The sequence below is a fragment of the Notechis scutatus genome, chromosome 2 (assembly GCF_049901735.1).
Source record: "Notechis scutatus isolate UNSWTSFEM ecotype Mainland chromosome 2, rNotScu1.2, whole genome shotgun sequence".
NCBI lineage: Eukaryota > Metazoa > Chordata > Lepidosauria > Squamata > Elapidae > Notechis > Notechis scutatus.
This window is the reverse complement of record NC_142010.1, coordinates 75,918,292-75,944,714: the sequence shown is the minus strand read 5'-3', so window position 1 is coordinate 75,944,714 and position 26,423 is coordinate 75,918,292. Positions and strand designations below refer to the sequence as shown.

The 26,423-nt window shown below is 39.8% G+C and overlaps 1 protein-coding gene across 1 annotated transcript in view; it reads left to right on the top strand.

Annotated features, from left to right (window-relative positions):
• SYNPO (synaptopodin) overlaps window positions 1–26,423 on the top strand; it is an 83,988-nt gene that overhangs the window by 42,279 nt on the left and 15,286 nt on the right. The window contains exon 3 of the mRNA XM_026685087.2: window positions 21,514–23,783. Within this exon, the coding sequence (XP_026540872.2) occupies window positions 21,514–23,783 (2,270 nt within the window). The remainder of the gene's footprint in view (window positions 1–21,513; window positions 23,784–26,423) is intronic.

Sequence of the window (26,423 nt, the reverse complement as noted above, 5' to 3'; positions counted from 1 at the left end):
AATAAAGAGTTCTGGGAAGTAGCCATTCCAGAGAGCAAGGTTTTTGTTTTTTTTTGAATCCTATTAGATGGCATTGTTGAATAGTTGAGACCTGAAGCATGCTAACTCATAAATCATTATTACTAGTCCTCATGGGTGAAGCAAAAGGGTACCATGATCAGTGATATAAAAAGCTGTTGACAGATCAAGAAGCACCAAGACAGCTGCACGATCTCCATTCTCTCTAGTTCCAACACTAGAGATCCTCAACGAGCATGACCAATCCTATCTCAGTACAATGTCTTGGCCTGAAACCTGACTGAAAAAGGTCAAGATAAACTGTTTTCTCCAGGGTACTCTAAAGTTGTAGTCTGACCATCTCAACAATATTAATTGGAACATACTACAGAACTATGTCAAGCTAGTTCAGATATATATAGATGGGTATGTTGTTACATAATGAATATTTGTATACTGTAGATAAGTTGGTAGTAAGGTTGGGTTTTCTTGTAGAGCACAAAAATATTTAAGATAGAGTTTTCTTGTGGCTATTGTGTTTGTTCAGTACATTCTTTTATTTCTTTAACTTAGGTGCAACACAATCTAGATAGCTCAGAACAACAGCTTGACAGGTGTTGAGTTACTAATCTGCTCATCTTCAACAAGTACACAATGCTAGCTGAGTTAGTGAGAGCTTAAGTCTGAAATATCTGATGGAAGGTGCATTAACAAGAGCTAAAGTTTATTGTTTTGGAATAATAACTCTTATTAGTTTGGAAGGTGTTGATGTACAGGAAATCCTTGCTTAATGACCAAAGGTATATCAGACTCAAACAAAATTATGATCTGTCTTCTGAGTTATTGCTTCTGTACCTAGCCTCCATGATCACATGATCACATGTCAGATGTTTGGCAATCAGATCACATTTATAACTGGCTGTAGCATTCAGTAGTCAGTTCACCATGATTTGCAATGTTTGTTTTTTTTTTTGCTGGTTTCTGGTCTTTTGCTGGTTTCCATTTTCTGGCAAAAAAAGAGCCCATTTGGGTGAATCATGTATCAATTGGAGTCATGTAACAACCACATGGTTTGCTTAACAGCCATGTGATCCACTTAATGACCATGGTAACTCACTTTATGATCACATAAAAATGGTTGTAAAATCTAGTCAAGTCACATAGCAACCCACTTAACAGTCACAATGACTAATGACCAAAATTACAGGCCCAATTGTCATTGTTCAGTGAGGACTACTTATAGTATATAGAAGATTAACTGTAATGTTTTTATGACCTTTTCAGTCACCATATTAACCAATTTGTATGGCTGCCCATCTGACTGAGAAACTCTTATTGGTAGACAAACACAAACAAAAATTACATTAAAACAAAACCGACTAAGATTGCCTCGAGCTGAGTAAAAACACAAACCAAGAGACACACTCATCTTTGAATTATTTGAATATCAACAGTGTTATCCCTTCTCTTCCCACTCGGCTTCGGGGGGCGGGGGCGGAGGAGTAAGTGTCCTTGTCACAAAGTACTTTGGCAAATAAGAAAGAAAGTGCTAAGCTCTATGTTTCAGGATGTTACTGGAGCTGTGATTGTGACATTTGGAGATCCAGGAAACTTGTCAAGTGATAAATATTATAGGCAGGCAACCACTAGCTCTTAGTGGTTTCATTACTTTTTAGGAAACTGTGAACAAACACTCATTTTATTTGAATAAGCCCTGGACGTATAATCTTTTTTTAAAAAAGTTTTTATTGGTTTTTAAAAACAAACATAAACAAACAAAACATAAAAACATCAAGCCATCTTCCATATGTATACATACAGTGTGCCGGTTGGTTTACAAATTGTTTTGTGCTTCCATTTTGTAGTCTTCAATTACAATTACATTGCATATAATCTCGTATTTTCAGTCAAAAATTAAATACCTTAGTATCATTATTAATCAATCATTTGACTATACTTTTATTCATTCATGTTTTACAAGATAATTATAATTTACTTAGTTTGTTTTATAACAGTTCATATTATCATCCCAAATCTATCCTAAAATCATTTTGTAGATATAATAAAAAAGAAGTACATCTTTATATATTTATTATTTTCTAAAAGTCTACATATTTCATTACTGTATTTTATCGTCTAACCATTGGTAGAATAGATCCCAAATTTTATAAAATTGTTTATCCTCTTGTTCTCTAATTTCAAATGTCAATCTACCCATTTCAGCACATTCCAATATTTTCTTAATGATTTCCTCCTGTGATGGTGTTTTCTCATTTTTCCAGTTTTTGGCAAATACAATCCTAGCCGCTGTTAATACATTTACAATCAGATATTTCAAGTCTTTACTATATATTTCAGGTAAAATTCCCAATAAAAATATCTCTGGTTTCAAGTCTGTATGTTTTTTTGTCATTTTTTCCAACCACATGTGGATTTTAGTCCAGTATTTTTTAGCATCCGCACAAGTCCACCACATATGGTAATATGAGCCAGGTGTCTGATGACATTTCCAACATTTTTTGCATTTATTCTTGAATGCCCTGGATGTATAATCTGACAACGCTCTGTGCACATTACTATTTTTTTTCAGTTTTCTATCCATTTTTTTTATTTTAAAAGCATGTAAAAAGTGTGTGCACATTTATGTGTGCCACGAAGATTTGTCAGAGTGATTTGACACAATTCTGAATTGCTGGCTGGATAATGTAGAACTAAACAGAAAGGTTGTAGGGTTTTTTTTAGGTTCTCCCGGTTCAATGCATATTGAATTGCTTACCCAGGGGTGCACAATCTATATTGCATTCCAAGTATACTGTAGCTGAGTTAGAAGTTTTAACCTCTGTTCCCAATGGACATTCTTGCTAGGACTAGAGAGATTGAAATTTAACATTTGTAGAGGTTTAGGAAGTGAACAAGCAGCAGCAAGATTGGACAAGGATACAGAGAGCTTCTGTAACATGATTGGTGGTGAAAACACTTTCAGAGACTTACACATTTTGAACCTTAATCTACTTCCTGTCTCTGATCATTGTCCTATTTCCTGGTGTCATAGTATAACATATAGTATCTAATTCAAAAGATATATTACAAAGCCCCAGACAAAATGCCCATTGATCCTCAGTTATTCTATCTTTCTTCCTGTAACAGATTGCATGAATAATTGCTGCTATTTTTCCCAAATACCTCACAAATTTCCTTCTCTTCAGACAGAGAAGCAGCTTTCTTAACCTTGCTTAACCCCAGCTTCAAAACAATCCTCCAGACACGTTTTATTAGCAGCTCCTTTTTGTGTGCCCTGTCATAGATATTGTAACATGCAGTTATTCATTGTCCTTTGTTTAGAAGAGGTAAAAGCTAAAGTGATTGTCATCCTAAAATTGGGAAACGTGAATAAATATTTAAAGGATTGGAGAAAAAGATGAACCAGTATAAAATGAAATTAAAAATAAAATAGGAATGCAGAGCAGAGGGTACTTAAATATCACTTATTTAAAAAAACAAAACCTGTTTTAATAGTAAAAACTCAGTGTGATGGTACAAGAAATAAAATCACCTGTGTTGTCAGTTAATTTTAGGAAGAAATTTATTTTGCATTGACAAGAGACAGAAGGCCAGCAATACCAGTTTTGTCTGTTGATTTACAGGCAAAACATATCCCTTCACAATGGGAATACAGAAGAAATGATAGAACTCTCCATTTATTACTCATTCTTGGACAATGGCAGATTTTTTATCATACGCCTCTTTTACAACCTGAGCAATGCATTCGCCTTTATTTAATCTGACTTGACTAAAGGGTATATTAACAGCATTCATTCACATCACAGAGCTAACCATTATCTGTAAATTTGTGGAATCTAGAATCAGTGCTAGTATTACTTATGATTTTTCCTAGTTTGGGTAATGAAACATCTGCAAGAAAACAATCAAGCTTAGAGAGCACCAAGGACTACTCATTTCAATCCTGAACTACAATTTTTTTAAGTTGTAGAAGTCTATTTCCTTCCTCCCTGAAGTAATATGAAGATCTATCATCTATCTATCTATCTATCTATCTATCTATCTATCTATCTATCTATCTATCTATCTATCTATCTATCTTATCCTATCCTATCCTATCCTATCCTATCCTATCCTATCCTATCCTATCCTATCCTCTATCATCTTCATATTCTCTCTATAGGCAAAATAACTTTGAGTTCCAGGTCTTTCTTGAAGAGCATACGTAATAAGGTGCCAAAAATCCTGATACAGAAATAATCAGAAAGAATGGATGGAACCAATCAAACCCAAGATATCACCTGCATTGGCAAAGAAGCTGATATCACATCTAAGGGAGATGGTTAATATTAAAGTCAGTAGTAGCAGTGGTTTCTAAATGCTCGGAGAGAGAAGGCATGTTCATACCCAACAAAATGTTGAACAGATAGAACACTGAAGCAAATCCACAAAGCAACATATCTGGGGAATCAGAACTGCAACATTACCCTGTATCATTGCCTGAAGTTTGGTGATTTGGACATTTGACCTCCTCCCTGAAGACTCATTATAAGTCAAATGTCTACGAAAAGATATTAACAAACTTGTCAAAGTAGAAGAGCCCATGGCAGAGGCACGTGTGGACTACTTACAATCTGTAGCCATCCATTACTTCTGGAGTGGTGACATGGTACGGCCTGTGACATTGGAATGAGGAACACCATTCATTAACCAATATTTCAGCAAAGTGCTTTTTGGGAGAAGAAACTATTCAGGAATTCAGCCTTATAACAAAAAAGAGAAACCCCACTCTCAACTCCAGCAGATACAGAAAACCACATCCCTTCTTTTCACTCTATTTTTCTGGTAGAAAACACATGTGGAAACAACAACATTTCCCAGACCTGCTAACATAATTATACCTTCAACAGAGAAGGCACAAAAAAAGCTTCTTAAATTGATGTTACTATCTTCCAGGTAATTAGTGATTGCAAACAGTCTGATGCTCTGCCGTTCACAGGAAAACCAAGAGACAAGTCTCTACCATTCTCCATTTGCATGAACAAAGTGAAGCAGCTCAGGATTAAGAAGGCAGTAAACAATGTGCTAAAATGGACATTCCTGTATAAGCAATTTTCTCAGCATTTTTCCATTCTATTTATAGTGCTGAAAAATGAGCACAGGAGGACAGGAATATTAAACTATTAATATTAAACTCAAAACTACTGGATGTTTTGGAGGTCTGCCTACTATACATATCCCAATCAGGCTGATTAAGTGGCCAATTATACTAAGTTAATAGGAGTAAATGGGGGGCCCCTTCAAAAGTGGCTTGGTGTAGGAGTTATGATCCTATTTTGAGTCAATACTGTGTGTCAGCAGAGTGGGAGCTATTACAGAATCATGATTACAACTTTTAGACATCATCACCCAAACTACGTAAATGAAAGATCTCCACCCTCTCATTTATTTTCCAAAAATCAATGGACTCATTCATTCTTTGCACCACATACAGTATCATCTTCCCTTATCCATTCCTTTTCCTTTCTTTCTCCTGAGGAATACCTGAACTACATGCTATTCAGTGAATCAGAAGTAAACCTGAAGGAGGGAAATTAAAATGGAAGAGATGCAAGCCCATATAAATTGTTTCCAAGTTGTTACAGATAATGAGCAGAGCATTCAGAGCTTATTAGGTATGATAAGCAAAATCTTCTAAGGCAAGTCATTAGCACAAACAGCACCTTAATGAAACATAATAGTGTGGAATAAAATTATGAGAGAATTACATGCAGCTCTCTATCTGCTACCAACAGGAGATCAGTTATCAACTCCTAAGAGGGAATGAGTGTCTGGATCTGTTTCCTTTGTCACAGAAATATAACTTTCAGTTTGAAATTTATGGTATGATTGGGATCAGAGCAGAGGTGTAGATGAAGCTTGATTACTTAGAAACACAAACTATTAAAAAGTCATAGGAGTTTTAGATGGATCTAAATACAAGGATATTCATTTGTTCAGCTTGAAAATTATTCTGCTGTATAGCTGGCATATATAAATAGAAATCCATAAAATCAAGGGAATTTTAAAAAGCAAAGAAAAAGAGACAAAAGTATTAGAAACAACCAATACTTTAAAAAAGCAGCTTTAGGAGACATCTCCTAGAGATGTAACAAGGAAATGAAGTTTGGGTAATAAGTTAAATGCCTGGCATTAAAAAAATGTCTGAAATTCAGCAAAGTAGGTGAATTTCATAGTTGGAGGGTTACCCCTGAAAATTCTTCCTCAAATAAAGTCACCTACCAATTCACAGTATGCAGGGACATCTATTGCTTGCCTAATAACGTGATCAGGAATGTGCACTTTCCATTTCTGAAAGGTTTTATTTCATATGTCCCCTCCCAGCCCTCTCTAAGTGGTTTAGAGTCAGCATATTACCCCAACAATCATTTTAAAGAGACTCAGTAGTTTATGGGAGTCCTTCTAGATAGATTCCTTATTTACCCACCTCAGAAGGATGGAATGCTTGAGCCAGTGAGAATCGAACTGCCAAATTGCAGTCAGCTGGCAGTCAGCAGAAGTAATTTGCAGTACTGCATTCTAACCATTGTGCCATCATGGCTGATATCTATATATCTATGGATCTCTGTTACTGCACACAAAGCAGTGTTACATGATGTGACATAGCTTGGGAACAATCTTTCTTGGGAGCAAGTTGCAAAAATTTCTGAACTACACTATGTCAACAAAAAGGCTGTGCACATATTTGGGGAAGCAGTTCATTTTAACCTTCGTCACAGTTCTCTTTCATAGACAAAGGCTCCTACTCTGTGGAGTGGAGAAGAAAAGCCACTTTCATTCACGTTGATAAGAATGCTTTGTCTACATATGTATTCTTATTAAATTAATACAGCTAATTATATCAGATCAGTGATATATCCATCAATGCATCAAGTAACTGTCTACAAAGATGGAAGATCAAAGTGCTCAATCCTATAAAAGTGTTCTTATATGTTTGGTCACTTTCAAAACTTGCTCAACCTAAGTGAGGTGGTGGTGGTGGTGGTGGTGATGATGATGATATTCATTCAGCTGTATCTGACTCTTGGCGATTCTATGGGCCAGGTATTTCCATGTCAAGTGAGATGGTATAGATTTCAAAGAATGGTAACTCGGCTGAGTAAGAAACAATTCAAAGTCCAATAAAAGAGTCTTTTAAAGCTATCAGGAAGGACTCCCATAATTTATTGAGTCTCTTTAAGTAAGTGTTGAGTTCAGTTCCTTCTAATTCATTCCAGAAGCTTGCATGGAAAGAGCCTACTGTGTCTTACATATGGTTATGAGAAAAGTTCTGAAGCACATGACATACAAAAAAAGAAAAAAGAATAGTAACAGGTTATAAGTTTTCCTAAGTAAGAATAATTTCAAGAGATTCAGAAAATGGTTCTTGTAAGAGCATAATTTGTCAAGGAACTTTGGAGGGAAAAAATGTCGGGTGTGTTTTTAGAACAGTTTATCTTTCAAGGCATAACATTCCCAATCTTTTGGCCCCTGTGGTTTGGTTCTTAACAACTCCAGCATTCTGCAGTGAACATTCTTTTGCATTTTAAGAATACAAGCACTTTAAAGGATGAACCACTGGAGGATGGAATCCAGGCCTCCACTGGCCCTTCTCAAGCCAAGGTCAGCCTCTCTGGTCAGATGAGAAAACATTTTTTAGTGCTGTAGCCAAGTAAAATAAACCTGAAATAATAAACATTTCAAAATAAACAGAATAGTTTGTATTTCATTGCCTTGCTGATTCAAGTCTGAATTTACCATTTTATTATTATAATTTGCACTGTAACTATCCTTAGCAGCTTAGGTGCCATTCCTCATTAGCTGAGCAGTCCTACCTGCTACTATGATGTTTAAAGACCTCCAAAAATGCCAGCAGTGTGAGTTGAGCATCATGGGCTTATTTTCATCATCAGTATGTTGTCATCAGGTTTTCCACTCCTTTGCATTTGGGGGCTATTATTGTTACATATTGTGGGAGGAAAAGTTCCTAGCTCTCTCTGTTGCTTGGTACACTTAAAAAAATAATTAACAAACAACTTTTTTGAAGTTTCAATAATGTGAGGAGGCCATATTTTAACTAGTTGATTCTTTGGATAGAATAGATAAAATAGAATTCTTTATTGACCAAGTGTGATTGGACACAGGAGGAATTTGTCTTGGTGCAAATGCTTTTTTCGGTGTACATAAAAGAAAAGATACATTCATCAAGAGTCAAGAATCATCAGGTACAACACTTAATAATAGTCATAGGGTACAATAAGCAATCAAATCATACTAGGAAACAGTCAATATAAATCATAAGGATACAAATGACAAAGTTACAGCCATACAGTCACAAGTGGGAGGGAATGGGTGATAAGGAGTGATGAGAAGATTAATAGTAATTCAGACTTGTAAATAGTTGGATAGTGTTGAGGGATATTATTTATTTAGAAAGCATTCCTAAATTAGAGGTGGGGTGAATAAAGAGATAGATATTGCACAAATTCCAAAGTCTGCCAGCCTGAAGGGTCAATCCTGGAGACTCTTGAGTAAGGAGCACATCTGTGTCCAGAGGATTCAAGGCAATATTCCAGCTGTTGTCCCACATCCAAAATGTCCCATTACATGCTTAATGTTGACTGGAAACACCAGCTACCATAGATTTATCCCTGCCGAGATCTCTGCACATGGTCCTCACCTTGCCAGAGCTTCTTCCATTCTATCTAATCCAACAGGAGTGATATATGCAGATTCCTCAAAAACCAATGAAATAGTAAAGTAAAGGTTCCTCTCGCACATACGTGCAGTCATTTCCAGCTGTAGGGAGTGGTGCTCATCACTGTTACAAAGTCAAAGAGCCAGTGCTGTCCAAAGATGTCTCCGTGGTCATTTGGATGACATGACTAAACACCAAAGGTGTATGGAATGCTGTTACCTTCCCACCAAAGCGGTCCCTATTATTCTACTTGCATTTTTACATGCTTTCAAACTGCTAGATTTACCCTGATGAGTATTTTTTTTTTGTAGCACACAGAATAATAGGTAAAACTCTGTGGACTTTTCTTAGGCACTTATTTAAATTCCAGATATATGTATTCATTAAAGAGAATGGATTTTGTCTTATCTAAAAACCATGAAGATTTAAATAAATCAATAGAAAATATGCAACATTTTATATAGCAATAACACTTAGACTTATATATAGCTTTATAGTGCTCTACAGCCCTCTCTGAGCAGTTTACAGAGTCAGCATATTGCCCCCAACAATCTGGGTCCTTGTTTTAACTAACCTCTTTAGGATGGAAGGCTGAGTCAACCTTGAGTCGGTCAGGATCAAACTCCTGACACTGGGAATGCAGATTTAGCCTGCAATACTACATTCTAGCTACTGTGCCACCATGGCTCATATGTCCTTCTGAAAAGAGTTCGTGATATAAGGTCTGAGTGTCTGCCTACCACTGTTCTATGCTCAAATGGTGGCTTTCTTCCAGGGATTTTCTTGATATATGCTGCTATTCTTCTGTATCAGAAGTCTCCAAACTTGGCAACTTTAAGACTTGTGGACTTCAACTCCCAGCTGGCTGGAGAATTCTGGGAATTGAAGTCCACAAGTCTTAAAGTTGCCAAGTTTGGGGATCCTTGTTCTGTATGATTAAGGTCTTGAGCCCTGATGAATCTCGGAATAAGCAGAAGATCGAAATGTAAGCTTAGTAGACCACAAGTATTTGAGTTCTATTTACTGTAAAACTAGATTGTTTTGGAAAAAAACACAACAACCTTGGATTGGCTCTATTTTCATTAGTCACTGAAATGTTTGGGAACTGATTGTCTTAAGAGACAAATCTCTTTCTAAGATGCAAAAGAAAAGGCATACTGTAGTTCAATAGTAGGTGAATGCTTCGCAAAAGTTTCTAGGGTGGTTTTCTTTTTCTTTTCTTTTTTGTTTGTGGACCCATGTCAGAAGTGGGGGAGGAAACCTTCATGAAACCGTATGAATCATTTGCCCAATCAAGGCAAAAGATAGTATGGTATAGCTTGAACGATGTAAGAGAACTCTTGATTTTAACAGAATTACAGAGCTGGAAAGGACCCTGAAGGTCTTCTAGTCTAACCCTCTGCTCAAACTGGAGACCCTGTATATTTCAGACAAATGTTTCTAAAGGCCTTTGGTAATGACGAAAATAAGTAGGTATATCTGATACAATTATATACATTGTAACAGTGAATCTCAGGTGCATGAATCTTCACATTTGGTTTTATATTATCCATGTTTGTTTTTATGTCTTATATGATGATGTTTCATTATTTATAAACTAATTGGTGGGGAAATGTTGATTTAAGGAGCAACATGCAGCACTGAACAACCTTTTGGCTCTTCTCTAATTATCCAATATGCATATACTAAGTCAATTGACTTTTGTAAGAGCATCTCAAACTACTTTGAACAGTACTTTGGGTGAATAAAAATGAATATCTGGTGGAATGCATAAATAGGCATTTATTCATTACTATAAATCATTCAGTTATTATGGCGTGGAACTTTTCAGCTCCCTCTCTTGTGTTGTAGTATCCAGATGTAAGTTAGTTGCAAAAAAAAAGACCATAATTGAAGCAAGCTACCTTTTTAAGTGCAGCCAATCATCATTTGTTTCGACTGAATTTCTAATTTGCTACAAAATGTTAATGCTTCCAGAAGAAGCTACTCTAGTATGCTGGATTCAATAAGTCTGTTTCCTGCTGCATAAAACATAATGCAGTGAAGACTTATGGGAAACGACTACTCTGTAGAAAACCAATATAATATAGCCCTCTCCTGAAAATCTTGTTTTGATTGTGTTTTGTGGTTTTCTCTCCTGTTTCAAAAAGATAAAATGGATTGACAAGCCATCCTTCCTTTCACTATCTTTTTCTCTAACAATGGCCTTGGCAAATCAGCAACAAATAATGCCCATGCTTGTTTTGGTATTGCCCAAATGTTTATGTATTTATAGCTTATTTTATACGTATTTTGCAATACAGATGGGAACCAGGTTGCTTGTGGAATCTGGACCTTAAGACAGAACTTTCAAAAATGTAACTGCCCAGTTATAGCAACCCATCCCATTAGATCTAGTAGAGTAGGCATGTTGTGGGTGCCATCAACTAGTGACTTTCACTTGATCGGTCCCAGGAGACGTGCCTTTTCTGCCATGGTACCTGCCTTATGGAATATTCTTCCCCTTGAAATTAGATTAGCTCATCCTTTAGATATTCTGGAAGGCCATCAAGATCTGGTTATGTTATCAGGCCTGGGACTCCCAGGGAACAGAAGATTGGCTCAGATTTGGCTCCATTGCTGAGGTAGCCATTTTTATCCTCTGTCTCCTGTGGTTTGTATCTTTTGCTTTTATGAGATTTATTAAATATGGATTGTTATATTTTTGTTTTTATTCGTTGCTTTTTATCCGATTGTTCCAAGAGTCACTTTCAGTAAAATGTAACTTTGATTAATAAGTAAAGAAAATAAACTCAGTGGTTATTGTTCTCAGGTTTATTTCCTTGTAAAGTGGCCGTGTAGGACAAAAGAGCACCAGGGATGAGGAAGGAGGAACAACAGGAAGCTGTTTAATTTTTTTTTATTGTTTCCTGATCTTCATCTGCCCTTTGAACAACAACGCATCAATACCCATGTGCGTGGAATTGCTTCCATTTTTCTTTTTCTCCTTTGGGACCAAAAAAAAAAAAAAAATATTCCTTGCTATCTTATGTGTATGAGAAAGCGCCACAAGGACTGGGTGATTTTTAATCAGGAAAAGAACGAAAAGGAAACAGTAAATAGTTTCCATTGGGAGCTGATACTCCCACACTTGGGGTTTTACTCAAGAAATCTCTCAGGATGAAAAAAATAATACAACTCAAGTGTGGTTGTATTCTTGTTAGAAATAGGATTTCCAGGTCTCCCCAAATCCTTTATCTCCTCCATTACTGGTTGCTGAAAGAACTAATGTGAAAATGTGTGGTGAAATAATAATAGGAATTACCAGCAAGTTGACAAAAAAGGTAAATAATAATAATAATAATAATAATAATAATAATAATAATAATAATAATAATAATAATAATAATAATAATATTATTATTATTATTAATTTCAACTGTTGTATTTCCTCTTAATACACTTGCTAAGTTGAATGTTAAAGCACTGTAGAAATTTGCTATGCTTAGCCCTTGCCCAGCTTGTTGCCAGCCAGATGTTATGGGAGTATAATAATGCTTAGCATACTGACTGGATTGTTGAATTCTAGAGTCTCGCCATATCTGGTGAGAAGGCCAGGCACAGGGAAGCTGCTCCAGCTACTAGACTGCAGCAACAATTTATTTCTATTTGTTTTACTTACCCTATTTGTATAACCCATCTCACATGAAATGATTCTTGCTGCGTACAACACTTAATTAAAAAACAGCAAATGCATAAAAAAACAATCACGATTACTATAAAAAAGCATACAAAACAAGGGGGGTGGATGTTAACCACAGTAAGGGAGCCATCACAAAGTGTCTCTGTTCTCCAGGGAAAGACATTTCAATGTTACCAACATTGGAACATTACCAACTCATTCAACGTTTGGAAATCCCCAGTTTTACAATTTATGTATTTATTTATATTTCTAAATGTGTTTATTTTATATTTATATTTCGTGTTTCTAGACTTCCCATCTCCCTCTAGGATAGGGGTGTCAAACTCGTGGCATTGTCGTCACGTGACGTATCATGACTCCCCCCCCCTTTGCTAAACTGAGGGTGAGCATGGCCAGTGTGTGATGCATCCGGTCTGCAGGCCACGAATTTGACACCCCTGCTCTAGGACGTTCTCTGGGCAGTGATCAACTCTATGACTTAGGGCCTCAATCAGTGGTGGGATTCAAAAATTTTTTACTACAGGTTCTGTGGGTGTGGCTTGGTGGGCGTGGCAAGGGAAGGATACTGTAAAATCTCCAGTCAGAGGTGGGATTTGCCAGTTCTCTGAACTACTCAAAATTTCCACTACCGGTTCTCCAGAACTGGTCAGAACCTACTGAATACCACTTCTGGCCTCAATGTATGATACATTGCTATCAAGGTGATTAATAATAATTGAATTGGATTTTTTATTATTATTAAATGCCAGTGGCATGAGTTACTGCAGTGTGCAACAAAAAGAATGCTTATCTCCAGTCTAAATAATTGCCTCATACATTAAGAAAAAGTCAACTAAGTGACTCCAGGTTTTTTCCTTTATGTTACCTGCTGCATGTGGGAAGTTCTTATGTAATACAGGCAGTGGTGGGATTCAAATTTTTTTACTACTGGTTCTGTGGGTGTGGCTTGATGGGCATGGCAGGGGAAGGATACTGTAAAAGAGGTGGGATTTGCCAGTTCTCTGAACTACTCAAAATTTCCGCTACCAGTTCTCCAGAACCGGTCAGAACCCGCTGAACCTCTGAACAGAGGCCTTAAATATGGAAAATTATTGTTATTGTGTTCTTTTGTGTTATGTATTGAAATAGCAATATTGGAATATCACATTTATGAAAATACAATAACACCATTTTCAGAAATAAGAGTGAATGACAGAACTGTAATAACGTAAAAGGTGCAGTGCAATATATTATGGGACCTACCGTGTTTCTCCAACAATACGGCCTCCCCCAATAGCAAGTCCCAGCATGTTTTATAGGCATAAAATCAAATTAAGCCCCCCCCCCAAATTAAGGCCTATATTAAACATGCAAAATGGGGGGGAATGGGGGGGGGCTTGCCATTAGGAAGTACTTTTGTTGCATACCCGGATATGGTTCTGCCTGCGTTGACTTTGGTGTTGGTGGGGCACTTCGTATCGGGAGACCTTCTGCCACCGTTGCTTTCCCTTCTCCCTGTGCTGCCGCAGCGTTTAGAGCAGTGCCACGGCGTTTGGCACAGCCACATGCTGCCAGCCAGGGCTCCTCCCTGCAACTGGAGCCCGGCGGAGACACTCGGCTTCAGGCGCTCCTGTCGCCGCCTTCCTTTGCCTCCCCCCATGTGGGGAGGCGAATCTCCCGGGGCCGCAGTGCAGGATCGGCCCACCTCGGGAGAAGTGCCCAGCCGCCATCCCTGCCTGGCGCCAGGCAGAGCATGAAGAGCTTCGCCTGAGGCGCCCAAAGCAGCTGACAGGCAGGTCCTCCTGCCCGGCTGCGGAGCTCTCAGCAAGGCAGCAAGCGCCTCCCTGCCGGGCCCTCTGCTCATCCCGCCAGGGCCGCACCAGAGCCATGTGGGCTGGGCAGAGCCAGGAAAGTGAGCTGCGGGTGCGCACCCACCTGCCAAGCGAAAGAGCTGGGCCGCCCCGAGCTTGGCTTCCCAAGTCCCTCCAGCCCGACCCCAAAGGGGCCACTGGGAAAGGCCACCTGAGGCAGTGATAGCACCCACCCATCCGTGGACAGGGAGGCGAGGCGACGGCAGCATTGCTTCCCTGGCTGGCGGGTCCAGCAGGGAGAGCCCGAAGCCACCCGTCCTTTCCACCCCTCGCCCAGCCTGTCCCCATTCCCACACATCTCCAAATGCACTGGCAGCTCCAAACGCTGCAGCGGCACGGGCATCAGGCAGAGGTGCTCGCTCAGCAGGGCTCAGCTCAGAGGAGGACGCAGTGCAGGCCGTCGCCTTGCCTCCCTGTCCATGGATGGGTGGGCGCTATCACTGCCTCAAGCAGCCTCTCCTGGTGGCCCCTTCAGGTTCGGGCTGGAGGGACTTGGGAAGGAAGCCAAGCTCGGGTCGGCCCAGCTCTTTCATTTGGCAGGCGGGCACACACCCGCAGATCGCTTTCCCGGCTCTGCCCAGCCCACACAGCTCTGGCGCAGCCCTGGCAGGATGAATGGAAGGCCCAGCGGGAAGGTACTCACTGCCTTGGCGAGAGCTCCGCTGCTGAGCAGGAGGGGCCGCCTGTCAGCTGCACTGGGCGCCCCAGGTGAAGCTCTTCGCACTCTGCCCAGTGCCAGGCAGGGATGGCAGCTGGGCGCTTCTCTGGGGTGGGCTGATCCTGCACTGCGGCCCCGGGAGATTCGCCTCCCCACATGGGGTTGGGCTGCCCTCTCAGGCAGGGGAGGTTTTGTCATACCGGTAGTAGGGCATCGTTTTTAAAAGAATTGGCTTTGCCTTCGAAGGCAAAGGGAAGGTGGTGACAGGAGCACCTGAAGCCAAGTGTCTCCGCTGGGCTCCGGTTGCAGGGAGGAGCCCTGGCTGGCCGCGCGTGGCTGTGCCAAATGCCGCGGCATTGCTCTAAACACCACGGCAGCACAGGGAGAAGGGAAAGCAATGGTGGTGGAAGATCTCCCGATACAAAGTGCCCCACCAACGCCGAGGTCAACATCCAAGCCGTCGCGCTGCCCACCCGCCTGAGGATGCCTAGCCATTTTTTGGGGGGTCAAAAAAAAAATAAGGCCCGGCCTTATTTTGTGAGAAACACAGTAGCAGGAAGTTCAGCATCCCCTGGAATAGAGCCACATAGTTTGATCTTGGTCTATATAAACAGCTCAGAGATGCAGAGATGTAACTCTTCTTGAGCACTTGGGTAGACTTCGTTTTGATCATATAACTTAGTTTTATTTACACATTTCCTCTTAGTTCATTTTAAAAATCAGTCAGGACCTAATACATAATTGTGGTTAAGTTGGAAAAAAACCCTTAATAACTCATAATAAGCCTTGCATGGTATGTTTAATTCCTTGTTGCTTTCTTTGCTATGTGTCATTAAAGTACAATTAAAAATGGATTAATAAATAGGTAAGGGAATTTGTCACTTTGTCCTTAATTTCAAACTGCCAATAGCTCAGAGGCACTCATTGAAGTTAACCCTATTGAAAGACCCTAAAGGACCACCTAATATTTTGGCTCTTTTGCAAGGGACAAGTTATTTTCTTTTCCTTCTGTAAGGCCTTTTGGGGAACATGAAGTCTGCTACTTTTTCCTTAGAAAAATATTTCCAAGTAAAAATGCTTCCTGGCAGACAGCTCCTAGTGCTTTCCTATTAAAAGGCATTAGGCTTCTCATTCTTTTCCTCCTCAAGTATTTTTGGATTGGGATTGGGGGGAAGAAGGATTGGAAAAAGTTAGAAATGAAAAGATGTTAGTTCTTTGGACCTACTGTAAAATTCAGTAAATTAGGAAAGGACCATTACACAGTAAAATCATGATCTGGAAGGGACCTGAATGCCAGCTTCTTGGTCATTGCAATGCTAAGCGGAGAGGGGGAAGGGGGGAGAACATAATATGAATTAACAGATCTGAAGGGAAACATTGGCAGAAATAGCTGAATTATATTATATTGATGTCATACAGCCCTCTCAAAGCAGTTTTACAGAGTCAGCCTATTGCCCCCAACAATCTGGGTCCTCATTTTACCCACCTTGGAAGGATGGAAGGCTGAGTCAACCTTGAGCCTGGTGAGATTCGATCTGCCAAATTGCAGGCAGCCGGCAGATAGCAGAAGTAGCCTGCAGTACTGCATTCTAACCAATGCGCCACCGAGGCTCTTACAGTAGATGATCATGCTTCACAACGTATTTAATCTTAATTATTGTGAAGGGGTGCTAAAATAATAATTGCATTAACCAATTCAAAATAACAGAAGAGATTACTGTAAGAATTGTACCGCTTTCTTACAAGCTTTCATATGGACTCCCAAATTCTCCTGATAATGACCATCTAAAAAGGACAGTCTAAAAGGACAATCTAAAAGGACAGACATGATGATCAGTAAGAAAGGACAATATATTTGCAGTCCTTAACATGGACCGATTATCCCAGCCACAAGGCAGCCATCCTCTAGTCTTAGTGTAGGTGAAATAAGGACAAGAGGAAGCCAATTCTAACAGGAAAAGCCTTTGGAAAGCAGCCACGGAAGGATTTCTCATGTTAGACAGCTAGGTCCTTGCCCCTCCATCATAGCATTGGTAAGAGGGAGGCCTGTTATTCAAGACCACTTGGCTTCTGCATCTTATTCAGAAAGATCATAAAGTCATGTGAAAACAACATGAAAAGTATTTTACTCTCAACAACACATTCCCATGCCTCTTAGGTTCATTTTGTGTATGAATATGACTGTAGCCCTTTGAAATACCTGTGCAGATTTGGAAGTCAAGCTAATACAACCAAAGTGCAGAACTTCCACTTGATAGGGTCTAGAACAGCTTTCTTAATCCCACCCTTCTTTCCTGCATTTGAATCCTCATCTTTGATACCCCCTTATTTTTCATCAATGGCAAGTTTCTTGGAACAGGTGTCATCAATTTTCAGGCAATCTCTACTGCATTCTCTCCTTGTTATCCTTTTAATAATTAAGAGGTAAATGTATTTATTAATTTAAGACATTTGTACAGCTGCCCATCTAAAACAATTCTGGGCAGTGTACAGCCAGTAAAACAATGCAAACCAACAGGGATAAAAACAATCAAACTAGCCTATGACTCATAAAATAACTACAGGTGAGCTGCTATTTACCTGACTTTCTTCCCAGGATCCTTCTCTGCTTCCTTTTCATCATTTTGATTCCTCTTTGTTCACCCTACTTCTGCTACCACACCTACTTCTCACTTCCAAAATTCTTTTCTCTTTTTCATCATCTTTTGTGACTGATTTCTTAATCATCTTTCATGGTTTCTTAGTTGGGTTCTTATAGTTCTAGTATATCCAAGTAGAAAATTGAACGTAAGATGTACTCATATACCTGAAGGCATGGGGTAAATGTTGGAGTATCATTTGGCTAGGAAGGCTTGTTATTAAGTCTTCAAGTTTAGGACTATCATAACCACAACCAGAATCGTTTAATTAAGTATCACTTCAGAAGGCAGGTTGTAACATGGATTACTTAATTATGGTGATTAGTTAAAGTGCATGGCTCTCTTTGATTTGTTCAAAGAACCTTCATTGGACTCTTAATGGTTTTTAAAAACAATAAGAGGTGATCTGGTCCTGACCCACTTGGGAAACTGAGATCAGAATGAGGAACTTAAGAGAATTGTGTGCTTGGGAGACCATCTTCCCCAGCAAGAATGGCAGCAGTTTGGTGGTAAGCTTTTTATAACCATTCCTTGTTTCTGATATTTCCTCTTGCAAGTGGTGCTAAATCATGGCCATTTTAGGAAAACGGCTCATAGGAAATGGCTCACCCACAGAAAATGCATTCAGTGTCCTTTCACATCCTTTGTTAATAGCAACTTTTGCCATGACCCATAGACAGATCTTTTGAAAAGCTTGTCAACTTCCCACTTCCCCTAGGTACCTAGCTTAGGGAGGGCAGGCAAATGACCTAAGTATCAGGGTTTTAGGAGATGCTAAGTAGGCTCTATTCTAGGAAGTGGCTTGACTAATTGGGTTTGAATCAGTGCTTGTAGGAAAGTACATTAAAAGGCCCCAATCTGTACAGATTTGTTTTCAGGCGCTGCCATCTTGTGTTAAATTCAAGCAAAATTATTAGATCAGCCCTGTGCATCAATTGTATTAGAAGTGAGCTTCTAGCAATGTAGAAGCAATGGTTTATTTTCCTATTTTTTTTTTATTATAACCAAGCACTTTGTACTTCGTTTGGCCTCTGCAGAGGGAATTCTGTGAGACAGTTTAGAGCGGGCCAATTTCCTGCTTAGAGCGTGTTTGTACAGGGTGTTTGAAACCCAATGAACTGCAACTTGAAACTTTGAAGTCTTTCAATAAATTCCTTTTGCATGCAATCATTTACAATTGCAAAGCAAAATGGCATACAAAGAAGGCTACAACTTTCTCTTGTGACATTTGTATTCCATTCGCAAAAAAACAGGTCCTGTATAGAAAAGAGTAGAAAGTCTAGATTTTTTTTTTCCTATTCTAAAGCAAGGTGTTATAAAACCTTTAACAGCAATCACATACACATTCCATTAGAGCAGGAGCACTGAAGCCCATGTAAATTGTTGTAGAAAATGAAATCAGGTGCCGTGCAGGTGGCAAATTGAAAAGGTGCCATACAGGTGGCAAATTCCTTCAGTTCAGTATAATTTACAATCTGTAGGGATGTGATTGATATAGATTAGCATGCCGGCTGGGGAATTCTGGCAGCTCAAGTTCACACATCTTTAAATTGCTGAGGCTGAGCAGCACTGATATAGGTTCCTATCTCAGCTCCAGACTGATGTCAATTTGCTTTGATTATGATAAACACCCTCAGTGAGGAAGACTAATGTACATTGGTTTTATTTTAGGCAATCTATTTCAGGCACTCTATTCATGCCATACACAAATATGTTTATATAATTGTTCTAATTACAGTTTGCAGGCTTTATGTGATTAAATATTTTTGGAATCTGTGAAACATGTGCAGTACCCTGCTTTTAAGTTGATCCCTGTGAAAATGGAAGGGAGGAAAGAAGAGCTCTTGATGTCTTTTCACTGTTATTGCTAACTGTTGTCTCTCGTTGCTTACCTACTCTCTTGCTTCCTGTTGTTAGCAATTCACCATCTTCACCCAAGGGTAGGGATGCGCCCAACTATTTGACACATACCAATTTGATAGTACTAGTTTGGCCTTTGCTTACTAAAAGGGTGGTGGAAGTGAGCAATATGATTTCCTTTCCAACCTACATCAGTTCCCTTCCACCAGGTGACCTCTGTCTGTCTTGAGCATCAACTTCCTTTACCTTTAGCCAAGAAGGCTTTGCCATTCAAAGTCATGAAATCTGCAGACCCAACATATCCGAAGGGCACCTGTTTGGGAAAGGATGACACCAGTATCAATATTAGGGTGACTATTTTATTGCACTATTTGAAGGACTCTCCAGTCCAAGTCTATAGATGAAGAGAAATTTGCAGTTGCCCATTCAGTATTAGTTCTTATATAATAAACTGAGCAGAGAGATACAGTGTATTTTTATTTAGACTATTGGTATGATTTGTAAAAGCTTTCAATATATAATATACCATGCTAAAATATGAATTGATATATTTAGGTAGGAGGTGTAAGAGAGAAATGTTCAAAAGATCAGTTTTTATTAAATTTATAGAAGGCCTAACTTCAAGTATATCTATTTATTCAGTCAACTTCTCTGAAATAGTAAATACCATAAATAATAGAAAAACAAAACAACTTACTATTGGGATAAGACACAGACCATGGGATAGCCTATCTAATGCTTGTTAACAAAACAGAGAGTGATTTAATTTCCTTCATACTTCTTGATAGACAAAACTCCACATTCACTTCTGGTTGACCATGGAAACCAGGCTTCTGAATCAATCTATCTCTGCATTCTTTCTGAATCAAAGGTACCTTTAATTCTTTCTGAATTAAAATTACCTTTCTGAATTAATACACTACAGATGTGTTGGAATTATAAGTACTCATTACAAATCCTGATGCCCACGAGGGTGCACATTTGAGGGATTCTGGACCTGAATCTGTCTAGAAGACAGTTGATTGTGAAGGACCTTTAGCGCATGAGGATGCTACCAGTTTGCGTGTAACTTGTTGGTTTTTTTTGAAGGATACAAAACAATACATCTGGATAGCTTTGCTGCTAACATTATTTTATTGCTGCTAACTAGGTAACTCATACAGGTAGTCCTTGACTTACAACAGTTTGTTTAGTGACCGTTCAAAGTTACAATGGCACAGAAAAAAGTGACTGGTGACCTTTTTCACAATTACAACCTTTGTAGCATCCCCCTGATTATATGATCAAAATTCAGGTGCTTAGCAACTGGTTCATATTTATGATGGTTGAAGTATCTCAGGGTCATGGGATCCAGAGGTGGTATTTAGCAGGTTCTGACCAATTCTGAAGAACCAGTTGCAGAAATTTTGAGTAGTTCGGAGAACTGGCAAATACCACCTCTGACTGGAGATTTTACAGTATCCTTCCCCTGCCATGCCCACCAAGCCATGCCCACAGAACCGATAGTAAAAATTTTTGAATCCCACCACTGATGGGATCCCCTTTTGTGACCTTCTGACAAGCAAAGTCAATGGGGAAGCCAGATTCACTTAACAACTGGGTTACTAACTTATCAACTGCAATGATGGACTTAAACAGCAGTGGCAAGAAAGATAATAAAATGGGGCAAAACCCACTTAATAAGTGTCTCACTTAAAAACAGAAATGTTGGGCTCAGTTGTGGTCGTACATGAGGGCAACCTATATATGAAGAGGTAGCATCAGCACCAGTGACTTTTCACAGAGTAACATGCAAACACTGGCAAGGGTTAGGATTTCAACCTGTGCTTCTCTGGTTTAGCATCTGAACATAGGTTCTCTGGCTACTGATCCATTGGTATGTTTTCTGCCTTCTCGGATGGTTCAGCCTTTTGAATGAATTACAAATAAGATGTCTAATGCAGCACACAAATAGGAGGAAATATTAATCATGTTAATGAATCATGTTAGAGTTCTTTCTTTTAAAAATAGATGGAAAGTGAGCTTGGGTGCACTTCCGGGATTCCATACCCATGTATAACTTTGTACTCTGTATGTTTCTTCTTCCTCAGATATCTCAAGAAGTGCAAGCTTGTCTGAAACAGAGCTGAAGGAAGCCAAAGAGAGGAGCCAAAGAATTGTTGCTCAGTTGACCAATCCCCCAAGTTCCAATTCCAAAGGAGTCCTGCTGTTTCACAGACGCAAGCAGCGAGTGAATGCATTCACCTTAGGAGCCCCAAAGCCAACCAACACAGAACGAGGAGCTGCGGAGAAAGACCCCAAAGCTGTCACTCAACCTTGCACTCTGAGCCATGGGGAGGAATCGCATCTGAAGCAGACTCCGAAACCGAACAAGAAGCTGAACGCTTCATTCTGCCTCAAGAATTTTGGACGCTGGGGGCAAAAAGTCACCATGGAAAAATACGAGGAGGAACTGGGTGTGGAACATCCCCTAGACAATGCACAGAGCCTTCCTTGGAATAAGGAAAAGAGTGACATGATTCTTTATTCAACAAACACAACATCCTCCAAAGATATTCCAGAGGAAGAATTTCAGCAGATCCCACTCAGTGTATACCTTAAAGAGAATATGACAACTTCAACCAATGGAATACATGAGCCTCTCACTGAGTTTGGAAAAATGCCTATGGTTGAGCAAGGACCAATTATGGGCAATACAGAAAACATCCCAGCTAAGACTGAGGATGAGGCTACCCCTAACATTGAGAAAAAAGATACCATTCTTGAAAAAGAACTGTATCTTCTGCATATGGATCAGGAAAATAATGTTCTCGATAAAGAACCATATCTACCCATAGGTAGTGAGAAAAACAACAATATCCCTGACAAAGATCTGTACGCAGCTGTCATTGATAGGGAGAATAATATTGTCTTCAACAAGACACTGAATGAACCAGTCATTGACAGAAAGGAAAATGGAGAGGTGCCCTACATGGAACAGGATGAGTTAGTCACTGAAAATGAGAACATTTTTCCCACCGCTGACACCGGAAAAGCCACCGATGTATGTTTTAATGAAGCCAGCGCACAAAACCATAGGCAGTACTGTGAAGTGCGCCTGACTTTGTCTAAGCCCCAGCCAGTGAAGAACCGAACTGCAAGACCTTTTGGCACTCAATCACTAGCTAAAATCCTCTCGTCAGCAGAGAAGAGTCCAGTGGCGGAGATTCCTCCACCGCCCACCTATGCAGAAACATTTTCCAGCCCTCCTCCGGTGACGAGGGTCAGGTCACCTCCAGCTTACTCAGCACTGTATCCTAGTCAAGAACAGAAAATCCTGGTCCCGCCTGAAATTAGGTCCAAAGACAGCAGCCCAGGACCTCAATTCAGAGAGGACAAAGCACCGCCTCCAGATAAAACAGGCATTCTGGAGGAATCTGCAGCCCGCAGAACACCTAAGAAGTCCATGTTCACCTTTGTTGAGAAGCCAAAAGTGGGTCCTAATCCAGATCTTTTGAATTTAGTACAGACCTCAGATAATAAAAAGAAGCAGAAAGGACAAGGAGGAGCAGTTCCTGAAGACGAATCGTTTGCATTGGGTGCCGATGCCTCTAACTTTCTAACTGAAGATAGATCATCACATGGACCCACTCAATCCCTTGGAAATCCTCCACCAGAGTGGTCTTCGTGTTTAAGATCACCAAAAATACAGCCTAAACCTAAAATAAGCTCCAACCAGAGCCTATCAGAGGCAAAAGGAAAGGGGGCAGAACTGTTTGCCAAGAGGCAATCAAGAATGCAGAAGTACGTCATTGAAGCCCCGTCACATCCAGATATAGCAAGATCACCTTCACCTACTATGTCTCTTCCTCCATCCTGGAAGTATACTTCAGAAACTCATCTCTCCCCTGTGGCATTCCAACCTACCCTCAAAAGTCCCTCAAGATCTCCAAAAGGTCCTCCTGTATCTTTCTACAACAGCAATTTGACAGAAAGCCAGCTCTCCAAAAAGGGCATCTCCAAGCAACAGCCTTACCAGCTTCAGTCTCCCTTGTTTGTTCGTTCCCCAGTCAAAGAGCCCATGAGATCAGTAGTCCCTGAAGGGGGTTATATGAGACAGGCTTCTTCCTCTACTTCGCCCTTGGCATCTTCTCCTCTGTTGTACCCACCTGTCCAGCCCAGCCCAAGCAGAACATTGCCTGGCCTCTTCGCTCCGTTACCTGGAAACATGTTTCCATTTCAGAAGATCAGAGCAAATGCTGAAACATCCCCAGAGGCACCTTTTGATTACTCTTCCAAAATTTTGTCTCCAAGAGCTAAAGGAGTGTTCCAAGCTCCAAGACCATCTTACTCCACCAAGAATGCAGGGATTGAGCCTCAGGTGTGGAAACCTTCTTTTTACTATAAGAAATAGATTTTAAAAGAGTGCGCCAGGGTTTGGGCAAAAAGATATGCGTCGTCATTCGCTTCTGATTGGTGGTATGCAAAGAAAAGAGGAGGAAAAAAAAGCCAAATGAAGACAGCTTCATGGGTTGTGTGTGCAAATAGATCTTGCATAAAAGTACCACCTCTCAAACCATAATAGGCCAAGTTACATTATCCACTAACAAAAGTGAGCAGGCTTTTTTTTTTTTTTTTGGAAAAAAAACCAATTTAGCCTAATGCCAGCTTATCTCGGCTAAGCTGATAGAACTTGTGCAATTGGAATTGTTTGGCAGTGCGTGAATTTAGCCCACAAAAGAATATAAAAATAGTCCAAGGATAGGAGCCTTTAGAAGATTATTAGCAGAAGCTTGACTGAAGCAGGAAGATATGCTTTCTTTTTTCCCCTCATGCTCAGAAACTCTATGAACATCCAATCTCTGGCTTCTTCTTTGCCTTACTTCTTTGCTCTGAAGGGTGTTTTTCCTCTGTCTTCTCTGCATCCAGAGCCTCCAATATGACATGCTCACCTTCTCTGTTCTTTGCTGATGCCAAAAGACAATTCTACCTGATGCCTGTTCCTGCCTCTGCTACCTTTGTGCTTCATTTATTTCTCCTCTCTAATTTCATTATCTCCCTTAGATAACAGGACACTGAATATGTTTGGGGTAAATACATGCATCATAAACGTAATCCAGAATACAGACCTCATTTTAATTTCTTAGCATCCTAATACGCAACGGTGCATTTAATAACAACATTTAATGCACAGAAGTGCTTGGTGGAAGAACCCAGCTTACCAACTTCAAAAATCACACCTTAGCCTCCTCACACGCACCCCAAATCCTTTTGATGAAATCAGGGAATGGCTGCAAATGTGCTGCAATTAGCTTACAATAAGTAACATGATGACAATTTTATCCTCCTCATACTGGGATTTAGGAGAACACAGAGACCATTGTTATCACTGACCCAAAAGGCCTCGAAGCAGTTAAACTGCCGAGAGATACATGTAGCCAAGTACCATGATTTAGTCTCTGGGAAATACAATGATGTTTCATAAATTGGCTTGAAACATTTTATACTGGCAGAATCCACTCACAGTGCAATTATCTCTCAGAAGAACCTTTTTCCAGCACCAATGGCTATTAACAGAAATCAGGGATGTGTAAAATATAGTCTCTGTGGTACAGTATTTCTTCTATACAGTCTCAGTGCTACAGTATTTCCCAGTAATACTAAGGTCTTGTGGGAGGGAAGGGGTTTCAATGCTGACATTTTTTTCCTGGTCATTAGGATTGATTTTCCTTCTTGTTGTGGAGTGAAGGGGAAAAGGAACACCATGCTGTTCCCTGAAAAAGATTGAAACTAGAAGGCAAATAAAATGATTTTCACATTTTAACACTTAATCTCTTATTTAACATCCATACTCATCTTTCTTTGGGATTTGAATTGAATATGGAATATTTGGGACTAAAAGTATCCCAAGGTTGACTCAGCCTTCCATCCTTCCATGGTAGGTAAAATGAGGACCCAGATTGTTGGGGGCAATAGGTTGACTGTAAACCACTTAGAGAGGATTGTAAAGCACCGTGAAGCAGTATAGAAGTCTAAGTGCTATTGCTGTTGGTATCACTGAGATGATACGCAGACCACAGAACAATGTGATCAGGTTATGCCTCTGTTATTTAAAAGTAAGAGATCCCCTTGTGTTATGTAGGGAATTAATATTTAATTCCAACTATCATCACAATCTTTCCTTCATTTCCTCACACTGGGAACCCTTCAGAACAGCTCTGTAGTCCAGTGCAACAGATCCAAAGTCGATACATCAGCCCTTGCAGTCTTTTCAAAGTGGCACGCCTGGCTATTTTCACAATGTAGAATATCTCTGAGGGCAGATAGACAACTGGGCCCAAGAGGGTGGGATCTCTCAACCTTTTTTAAGGATATAGAACTTCAAATTTTTGTGCAATTATGTGGAGTGAGTCCGCATTTATGCATTTTGTTTGCAATAAAAACAAAAGTCCTGTTTTGACTGCAGGCTGACCTTTTAGGCTGACTCTACAGAGCAGAGGATGGGTTACCCTGAAGAGTGATGGGTGTCTCTAAGTAAATCCAGCACTGAGAATTCATTTCTGCAATCAGCCTCCTTCCATGATTTATTAAGTTGCAAACTGCAAGGCCTTGACACAACACACTAAATAATGCTAGTTGTTCTTACATTCCTATCCTACGTTTTGGTCAGGAGCATAAAGCAGCCTGGGCTGTGTTCCTTCCTCCCATTTTGCTCCATAACTTCAGTCCTATGAGGTAGATTGGAGTGAAGAAAGAAGACTTTGTTAGAGTTTATTGCACAAATCAAATCCAGAAAGTACATACAGATGACTGATTCAGCAGAATTCATTAACTTCTTTATATACATAATAATATATGAGTAAAATGTACAATACCAATAGTAGTTTCTTCCAACATGGTAGAGAGTTACAAGCAAAACACAAGCTTCAGAGCTCAGAGCAGATAGTAGTAGTTTCAGTTTTCAGCACAGCACTTTGAGCTTACAGGGCCACACCCAGGCTCCTTAAGTTTCAGTTTCTAA